Here is a 10287-nt window from a genome sequence, read left to right as displayed (position 1 = left end):
ATCTTCACCTTCATTTTCATCTTCACCTTCATTTTCATCTTCACCTTCATTTTCATCTTCCCCTTCATCTTCATCTTTATTCAAAACCATTTTTTTTATACCCATATTTGGATACTTTAATAAATAATTTGAATTTGATTTTCGTACGTATGGCAACCCTTTAAAAACCTAAAAACATATTACACATCTACAGGTCCAGCCCGTTCATTTGACACCTCATTTTTGAAAATCGAACGAACGATAAAGATTTTATGACTTGGTGTTAAGTATTTAACGCAACCCTCTGCGGCAGGACGAGGTCTATATATAAAAATATGTACAAAAAAAATGATTGAAATTGATTTTCGGGCGCTATGATCTGTTTTGCTGGACGTGTGAGGATTTTTCGAATTACGCCGGATTTTACTTTCAGGGTTATACTATATTTTTCGGAATCCACTCTCTAATTCCTACTCCGCACCACCTCTAATTTTTAAGAGAAATTGCGCCAGCCATTACTTTTGTAGGCTCGAAAAGGGCATTATAATTATTAATGTTCTAAGTTAATGACCACACTATCTTAAATAAATAACGACACGATTTTGAAAACTATGTAAACATATTAGCCGTTTATGTGTACTTACCAGTCTTCGACATCTATATTAGCTTTATTGCAAAAAGTCAAAAGATCATTTATTAAAAAGTTTGTCACCAGTTTAGCGGGCATATCAGAACGGTGCTCCATTATATTTAAAAAGTATTGCAACAAAATGGCTTCATTCTAAAAAAAAAAGAAGAAAATTTTGATAAACTTGTATTAGTTAAGAGCGTGTCAGACGTGTCAAATTGAGAAAGATAAATTTTATTTCGATGTGTGAACAGCCAGAACGACCTTTCTGTCACATTTCGGAAATCAATTTCAGCAATAAAAGTTGGTCGATGTGACTGTAATTGAGAGAGTGCAAATTGATTTCGCAAAAACGTTTCAATTTGCTCGTGGTGTACTAGCTATCTGCAATTCGTCTTTCGGAAATAAAAAACCTCTTTCGAAAGACATTTCACATGCAAGGTGTGACTGCTCATGCAATTGCTTTCTGAACTTTCTCAATTTCATAGCCTTTTCGAAATATATTGCATACGAAATATATTGCCACGTCTGACACGCTCCTTACTTCTCCATTGCTTGCTAACTCTTACTGCAAACCATTTTAAAGAATAAAATATAAGCTTATATTAGCTTACCACAAGTATAACAGCTAGATCTTGATTTAACTGATATTTTTTGATTAGATTTGATCTGGTATCCTCTGGCAGCTCAGGTAGTTCCTTTACAATTGATGCTACGGTTAGAATATCTGTACAAGAGGTCGTTGTTGTATTTAAATCTAAACGCAGCGGCGGTAAATTTGGTTCTGGCATAAATCGATAATCTTGCAAAACTTCTTTATCACGCATAGGCACCGTGCATCGCGTGGTTGCATCCCATGCCCGTGTTTCATTTGTGATAACGCCTCCCTTGGATACAACTCCAAATTGGCGTTGTATTTCGAATGTGATTGCCTGAGAAATACTCCGCACTGAACCAATGTTTTTAATTTCAGTACGGACTCCTAAAGGTTCCCCATTCTTGTGAATTGATATATTAGCATCAACGCGAAGAGCTCCCTCTATGTTGTAGTAATGAGTAAATAATGCGAATTATATACATAATTGAAAATACTAACTAACCTTCCATTTTGCAGGAACATGACCTTAGACACTTAAGAATCAGTATCAATTCCTTTACTAAGGATGCTGCTTCCTCGCCAGTTTCTAAATCTGGAGCAAACACCAGTTCTATAAGTGGCGCACCAGCCCGGTTGAGGTCAACAAGGCTTCTATAAAATATAAAATAAAACAAATTTGCGTAATTTTAGCTATTCCTGCTACATTTTAGCTGTTACAATTATGTGCATACCAAAGCTGCGTAATTTTTGATTACGATTACATTTCAATTACGATTCAGTTACGTAGACCCGACTGTCGTGGGAACGCTAAAAATATTATGATTACAATTAATGTAATCGTAATCAAGAAAATGTTGATTGCGATTTTCTGATATTCTGTAGAGGTTTGATTGTTAAGTAAACGAGCGGAACTTTATTCTACTTCACCAAAAAGTATGTAAATTTGATTTAAAGTTTAAGCAATACAGTTACCCAGCGGCCGATGTGGTTTAGTGGTTCGCAGTACGTTCTACCATTCCGCAGGGCCTGTTGTTGTTGTTGTTGTAGCAGCATACAAATTCCCCAAAGACATTTTGGGGAGTGTTGCTGGAGTGACAGTCCTTGGCCAGATATAAATCTGGGTCGTTCCGGTTACGTAGACCCGACTGTCGTGGGAACGCCGCAGGGCCTGTATTCAAGTCCGGTTCAGCCCAACATCAAAAAATAAAAAACACAAAACGTTTTTTTCTAATAGCGGTCGCCCCTCGGCAGGCAATTGCACACCTCCTAGTGTTTTTCTGACGTGGAAAACAAATTCTCATAAAAATAAATCGCGTTTCGAGATGGCGTAAAACTGTAAGCCCCTCTCCTTTGTGTGACAAGATCAAGGCGGACAGTTAATCAAAGTCGAGTCTGTGTAGATTATTACATCAATTTCAAACAAATATGCGAATTCATAACCTAAAACCATTTTGGTAAATAAAAATCAATATTTGCTTTAAGTAAAACTATTTTCTTGATTACTGTAATCGTATTCGCGAATTGCCTGATCGCGAATACTTTAATTGTAATCCCAAAAATTTGATAATTACGACTACTGTAATCGTAATCCTAATTTTCATGATTACAATTACGGTAATTTTTAGGATTACGATTACTACAATTGTAATCAAAAAAGTACGATTACGTAGTCGTAATCGTTAAATTTTAAGGATTACAATTAAAGTATACGCAATCAAGCATGTTATTATTACAATTACAGTAATCATATTATAATTTTCAGGATTACAATTACAGTAATCGCAACACTAAGTAATCCAAATGTAATCGTAATCATAAAGTGCCCAGCTCAGGTACATACCTCTTTAATTCTTCGTCGTGCAAAGATTTTCCACTGTCTTGTTCCAATTGTAGTTGTAATAACCGAGCTTTCTTATAGTAAGTTTTTTTTCCCGGCACAATAACTGGAAACATCAGCTCGCCATCATTCGCCAAGGCTGCTCTTTGTTGTGTTATTTGGTATCCAACCTGTAACGAAGCTTTATAAGAGTGTAAACATTCAAGGTGAGAAGGACAAACCGGTAAGTCCGCATAGAAATAATGTTTACGGTCAAACATAGACGTTTCGTTGATACGACATCCGAGCGCAATAGCTGTCTTTACTCCAAGTTCAACGCATTTCCGATTAAGAACCTGTATAAAATGTATACAGCTGATATTAATACATATACATGTATATATATAATGCATATTTTTTCTGCATGTAACGGAGCCATACTAATCTGAGTAATTAGTGATCTGAAAAACAATCCTTTCTTACTGGCAATGTACCCGGCAGAGAAGCATCTAAATACGAGACCGCTGTATTAAGCGGCGCTCCAAATACATTGTTGCTTCCAGAGAAGAGTTTTGAATCAGTTAGTAGTTGCGCGTGCACCTCTAAGCCAACGACGCTCTTCCAGTTCCTGGCAAAAAGAACATTAATGAATCGAATTTGTGTTTTGACAAGCTACATTATTTATGTGCCTTGTGTTTTGAAGGAGTACATACTCGATAAAAGCTTTTGTGGTTTGTATCTGACTTGAAAATCCTCTGGAAAGTTTTTTTCTTAAAAGTCTTTGATACATTTGATGTTGTTAATTATTAAAATGCAGCGAATTTTAAAATATGCAACACAGCCCCGAAGTTTAGGAAGTTTTTTGGAGAAATTACGAAAGAGCGGAATTGGAAGAATATACAGCTGATGGCAAAACAGCTGTTCAAAAATAATAGGTTTGTTCCTTGACTGGTTATAGGTTGTTTTCCGTACGCAATGCGCGATCTCACGGGTAGGGAAGCGCGATACCGATACGATATTCAATATCGATACAATATTTTGTTCGATATTTATAATATCGGAAAATTTTCTCCCCAAACCCTCACCACTAGAAAGGGGACAGTCCCCGCTTTCAAACAGGTGTACGCCCCCCTTGGGCTCCTCCCACAGGTCCCTAGGGAACCGTTTGAAAAAGGGGGAAACGGAATTTTCTTAGGCAATCTGAGCAGTTTGAAGTGGAATATGACCCAACTAACAGAAAACGTGGGATTTTTTAATAAAAGAAATTATGCCAAATTAGATATCGGGCGATTTTGAATAAAGATTAAAAATTAAAAATAGAAAAAACAAGTTTTTACAATTAATAATGTTCTTTTTAACAAATGTATTTTTGCGAAGAATTCTTTCTGCGTAGGCGGCCTTCGGCCGCACTTAGGGATTATAACCCTCATGCAGTAGAATTCTCCTTTCTGTGTTGCCAAAGAAGAAGCGCTGAACACCTTTTGCAGAGAACACCTTTCCGCGTAGGCGGCCTTCGGCCGCACTTAGGGATTATAACCCTCATGCAGTAGAATTCTCCTTTCTGTGTTGCCAAAGAAGAAGCGCTGAACACCTTTTGCAGAGAACACCTTTCTGCGTAGGGATTATAACCCTCAGGCAGTAGAATTATCCTTTCTGTGATGCCAAAGACTGCAATTAAATGTGAACAAGACAAAGTTTATAGTCATATCTAGAGCAGCTAACGTTAGCTCCGATAATTACAGTTTAAAAATTAAAGATGAAGTAATTGAGAAAGTGAGAATCATTAAATATCTAGGTATATATATCGATAAGCTAAAATTTGAGGAACATATTGACTACACAGTAGCAAAAATTGGTCAACAAATGTGTCTCATGAAAAGATCATGTAAGTACTTAGGAAGGAGGTATACGACTTTGGTCTACAGATCTATAATTGAACCACATTTCATATACTGTCCAAGAATATTTTTTATAGCAAGCGACACACAAATAGATAAGCTTCAAAAAAATGCAAAATAGGGCTATGCGATTTATACTGAACAAGCGGTACGACACACCCATACAGGAAATGATCGCAGAATTAATCTGGCTGAGCGTGAAACAGCAAATTTACTATCACGCTATGTAATTCGTGTTTAATATAAAACAAGGTAGACTCCCAGATTAGCTGAGTGATATCCTACGATATAATAGTGAAACCCATTCGTATTTAATCAGGGGAAATAATAGCTTCCGGCTGCCGCTGTATAAAACGGAAATAAATAAGAAGAATATCTTTTATAAGGGATTAAAATGTTATAATGAACTTCCAGCTCAAATACAAAATTGCGAAAACGTTGGNGGCTGCCGCTGTATAAAACGGAAATAGATAAGAAGAATATCTTTTATAAGGGATTAAAATGTTATAATGAACTTCCAGCTCAAATACAAAATTGCGAAAACGTTGGTACCTTCAAAAGGCTGCTACTTGATCACTGTAGAATATTGGCTATCAGATAGAAAGGTCCGGCATGGAAACTAGTCCTTTCCATACGTACTAGCTGGATGACTCTGGATTTGGTCCATTCAGATCACCCATAATGTATGAAATAAGAAGGTCGGCATGGAAACTAGTTCTTTCCGTCCGATCAAATAGCACGACTCTGGATTTCGTCCATTCAGATCGCCTGCCGGTAGAGAAGTTTATAAGAAGCGGCTTGCAAACTAGTCCTTTCCAACCGTTCAGTTGTGGCAGCTCTGGAAATTACACTCTTAGACCGCATATCGTACGTGATATATTTACGGTACTGCTTGGAATCCCGTCCATTCCAACAGCATCGAGAATATGCTATCTTAGTTAAATATACATACTATTATATAGCTTAGAAAAATAAAAGTGTAACAGGTTAACTTATTTTAAGCGTTAAATTTAACTTTACTTTTATTATATATTGCAATACATCATTCAAATGTATATACGTGAATGTATATAGGTCAAATGACTGTAATAAATAAATAAATAAATATACCGAATTTTCAGTGCGATACGCGTCCCTATCCGCGAGTGCCCAAAACAAGCCAGAATTGGAGATTCATGTTGTTTTTAATATTAGGTTTGTTCGTCGAGCAAAAAATTTGTACGAATTTGTACGAATTATCACGATTTTTGCCCAAATCGCATTCGTGCAGACCAAAAAATTATCCAACACTCAAAAATTGTGAGAGCAAAGTGACAGTTCTCTTGGAGAGAAGTTGCAAATTCTTGCTGGAAAAAATTTTGCCAGCAAGAATTTGCAAACACGAAAAACATGTGGTGGTGGCGCATGGTTGCATTTTTGTCTACAATAATTTGAATAAATTAGTTCGTTAAATTTAAAAATTTATAAACACGAGCGATTTTTTTATGAAAAAAGAAGTAAATAATTGTTGATATAATTAATTTAGTTAATTCCAATGATTTGAACTTAATTCGGCTGAAAAAAATTGTATTCGCAATCGGAATGCAATTGCAACCAGAGTCGATTTAAGAAACCCGACAGCTAGTACGATGAAGAAATTGAAATGTATGTTAAAGAAAGTCAGAACAACAAGAAATATACATGTATATCCTGTTTTTGGCCATCCGAAAGAATTTTAAAAATTCTATAAAAATTTTTTATGTTTGAAATGCAACCGTGGACGCCAGCTGGCAGCGAAACTTGCAAATTCCTGCAAATTTGCGTTCGTGCAGAAATTTGCAAGTTTCTCAACATGAGAGAGAATTTGAGAGAATTTTTTCTTACTCTCTGATATTTTGAGTGTTGGATAATTCTTGCTGGATTTTCGACGAACAAACCTATTGTCACTTAGAGGTCTATTCTGCGCTGGTGACATAAATTTTATAACCGCCAGTTGAAGTGTCTGTCAATTTTTAAACCTTTTTCGCATTCTGTGCTCTCTTGTAACCGGTAAATTTGCATGAACAAAAGACACAAGATCACGCGGGAAGGAAAAAAAGAAAAAAGTTATTTTCTAGCTGCTGAAATCTCGACGCCATCTTTGTTGTAAGAAGTAAACAACAAAGAGAACGAAGAAAACCGCGAAATTGTTGAACGTGTGAATAATCATTTTTGTTTTTATGCAAATTGTTCTATAAATCATGTTGTTGTGTTAAATTATTCTTTATCTTATGTGTACATACGTTGTCACAGGCGAAAATGAAGAAAATTGCAGTAAAAAGCCACCACTAAATTGTAAACAATGAAGAAATGTAAACAAACGGCTAATGTCAAAATCGTTAAACTTTTTTCCTAATGCCTGGATTATAATGGAAGTAACGGAACGAAGTGAACTGTCATTTAATAATCTATTGTATGGGCAATAAATTCGAACGATTATAATGCACTTGAACGAATTCGCTGCGATTTGTTACGATTCGCCCCGTGCGTTATAACCAAGGTATAAATGCGATTCTAACGGGCTACTCCGCGTTGATCTTGTATTTTTGGTTCATGGTAAATTTGGTTACCATCTCTTAAGCTGGTAACAAAATATTGCCCCGTGAAATATGCAATACAGGAATTTCCACAAATCTTCATAGCTGAGTTGCTTAATATTTTCACTGCCTTACCAACGTACCTAGAATCCCGGTGACAAGAATTGTNAACAAACCTATTGTCACTTAGAGGTCTATTCTGCGCTGGTGACATAAATTTTATAACCGCCAGTTGAAGTGTCTGTCAATTTTTAAACCTTTTTCGCATTCTGTGCTCTCTTGTAACCGGTAAATTTGCATGAACAAAAGACACAAGATCACGCGGGAAGGAAAAAAAGAAAAAAGTTATTTTCTAGCTGCTGAAATCTCGACGCCATCTTTGTTGTAAGAAGTAAACAACAAAGAGAACGAAGAAAACCGCGAAATTGTTGAACGTGTGAATAATCATTTTTGTTTTTATGCAAATTGTTCTATAAATCATGTTGTTGTGTTAAATTATTCTTTATCTTATGTGTACATACGTTGTCACAGGCGAAAATGAAGAAAATTGCAGTAAAAAGCCACCACTAAATTGTAAACAATGAAGAAATGTAAACAAACGGCTAATGTCAAAATCGTTAAACTTTTTTCCTAATGCCTGGATTATAATGGAAGTAACGGAACGAAGTGAACTGTCATTTAATAATCTATTGTATGGGCAATAAATTCGAACGATTATAATGCACTTGAACGAATTCGCTGCGATTTGTTACGATTCGCCCCGTGCGTTATAACCAAGGTATAAATGCGATTCTAACGGGCTACTCCGCGTTGATCTTGTATTTTTGGTTCATGGTAAATTTGGTTACCATCTCTTAAGCTGGTAACAAAATATTGCCCCGTGAAATATGCAATACAGGAATTTCCACAAATCTTCATAGCTGAGTTGCTTAATATTTTCACTGCCTTACCAACGTACCTAGAATCCCGGTGACAAGAATTGTTAACATTTTTTGGTAATAAAATTTTCCGGTCACAAAATCTTCGGTAACGTGCAGAATAGACCTGTTATATGCAAATTCTTGGAAATTGAATTTTGGTTTCAAAAATTTGATTTTAAGTTATAAAGATTGAAAATATATCAACAGGCCACTTACTATTTTTTAAAAGCAACAAGTAAATGCAGGCGCATGTGAACAGAAAACAGCTGATATGCACTTTGACACTGGCTGTTTCGGGCAGGAAAAAGAAGACACTTACGTTCCAATTTTCGCTCTATTACCCATTTGGTTGAGTACGGGAAAGATTTCTGGGTCTATTTTGGGCACCCGCGGGATCCCGCGTTGCGTACGGGAAAAAACCCATGATCCAACTACACAAGTTCTGACAAGATGAAGTAAAAGAAAAAAGAAATTTTCTGCCTGACGTTTGTAATTTCGGCGCCATGTTATTTTCTGTGAGAAGTAAACAAAGAATACGAAGACGAAGCATAAAGAAAAAAATGCATGCAATGTTGTAGCACATGTTTATGCTAACGAATTTATTATTTTTGTACGTGTTTTTGCTTCCAATCACCGCACACTTCATTTTAATTACATTTGCACAAAAAATTTATTGAAAATCGGTTAAAAATCACTGAAATAATACACATAAAGAAAGAAGCAAAACAGAAATAGCAAACTTCAAAATTACGAACGACACACACTTTTCTCAATTGCTACTACAAATGGCTGCTTCTCAACCGGTCAGATCTGTTCTAATTGGTTCATGATTTAGACTTTTAATGCAGAAATGGAGTTGCATTTAGTTGCATTTACGTGACGAATATTGTATGGATAAAAATGTATAAATGTGTGTATATGTAGAGTATAATTTTTAGCTAAATGCGTTAAAATAGTTTTTTTCGCGTAATGCAGCATTCAAAAAGCAATATTTAGAATTTTCGAACATATTTTTTCGAAGAGCGTTCATGCTATCACATTTAGCAAATGTACATTTACGCGAGTTCGCAATCGTTCGCTTTTGACAATCGGTCGCTTCCCTGCAAAAATCGCGACTACTCCATGCATGCATGTGAAGAGTACTCCCTAAGGACTAAGGAGTACTCCAAAATTAACCACAATTCATATAAAAAATATGGTCCAATTAACATTGCGATGTCCTAGGGCAGGACCATATACTCCATCCCTGCATTACATCAGAGTAGCACAAAACTACTCTAACATATTAACAATGGCATTGCTGTTATATTTTTTCGTTTGTACACGCTTTTGTTCTTCGCTTCTCAAATGCTTTTTCGAAATAAATAAAAGCCAAGACAAAAATTAAAACTTACATGTTGCCTCTGACGGCATTCGAACCCGAACATGCTGGGAGCTACGAACTAACAGCGAGCATCTCTACACGTTCAGCTACAGCCAGACATGCAAATGTGCTTTCAAATGCTCAACTTCAATCACATTTCGTTAAAACATAGCACTGATCGGGTAACAAACAATAAGCTGGTGCAGAGACACGAGTTGGTCTGCTACAGCATGACAGAGGAACGTTCCCACGACAGTCGGGTCTACGTAACCGGAACGACCCAGATAGATATATATCTGGCCAAGGACTGCCGCCACTCCAGCAACACTCCCCAAAATCTCTTTGGGGAATTTGTATGCTGTTACAACAACAACAACAACACTTTTGTAAGTACTCCAATATACCACAAATAGATTACATGGTCCAACGATTTTTGCAGGGTTATTCAGATCTGTATCTATAACGATCAATTCTCAAGCAGAATGTGTAAAACCCTTTTTAGGCTATCTGCACACTTGTCGTCCAATCAT

General features: G+C 36.2%; 1 protein-coding gene across 1 annotated transcript in view; it reads right to left on the bottom strand.

Annotated features, from left to right (window-relative positions):
* The window catches only part of GatB (glutamyl-tRNA(Gln) amidotransferase subunit B, mitochondrial), a 9938-nt gene extending 6005 nt beyond the window's left edge, over nucleotides 1–3933 (bottom strand). The window contains exons 1-7 of the mRNA XM_017610153.1: nucleotides 3735–3933; nucleotides 3505–3649; nucleotides 3264–3377; nucleotides 3046–3212; nucleotides 1708–1856; nucleotides 1222–1646; nucleotides 624–760 (exon numbers count right to left, since the gene is read on the bottom strand). Of these exons, the coding sequence (XP_017465642.1) occupies nucleotides 624–760; nucleotides 1222–1646; nucleotides 1708–1856; nucleotides 3046–3212; nucleotides 3264–3377; nucleotides 3505–3649; nucleotides 3735–3811 (1214 nt within the window). The 5' untranslated portion in view covers nucleotides 3812–3933. The remainder of the gene's footprint in view (nucleotides 1–623; nucleotides 761–1221; nucleotides 1647–1707; nucleotides 1857–3045; nucleotides 3213–3263; nucleotides 3378–3504; nucleotides 3650–3734) is intronic.
* Between the last annotated feature and the right edge of the window lie 6354 nt (nucleotides 3934–10287).

Source organism: Rhagoletis zephyria, unplaced genomic scaffold (genome assembly GCF_001687245.7).
Source record: "Rhagoletis zephyria isolate East Lansing unplaced genomic scaffold, Rhagoletis_zephyria_1.1 Rzeph_scaffold_00285, whole genome shotgun sequence".
NCBI lineage: Eukaryota > Metazoa > Arthropoda > Insecta > Diptera > Tephritidae > Rhagoletis > Rhagoletis zephyria.
The sequence above is the reverse complement of the archived record's forward strand: the minus strand, read 5'-3'. Positions and strand labels throughout refer to the sequence as shown.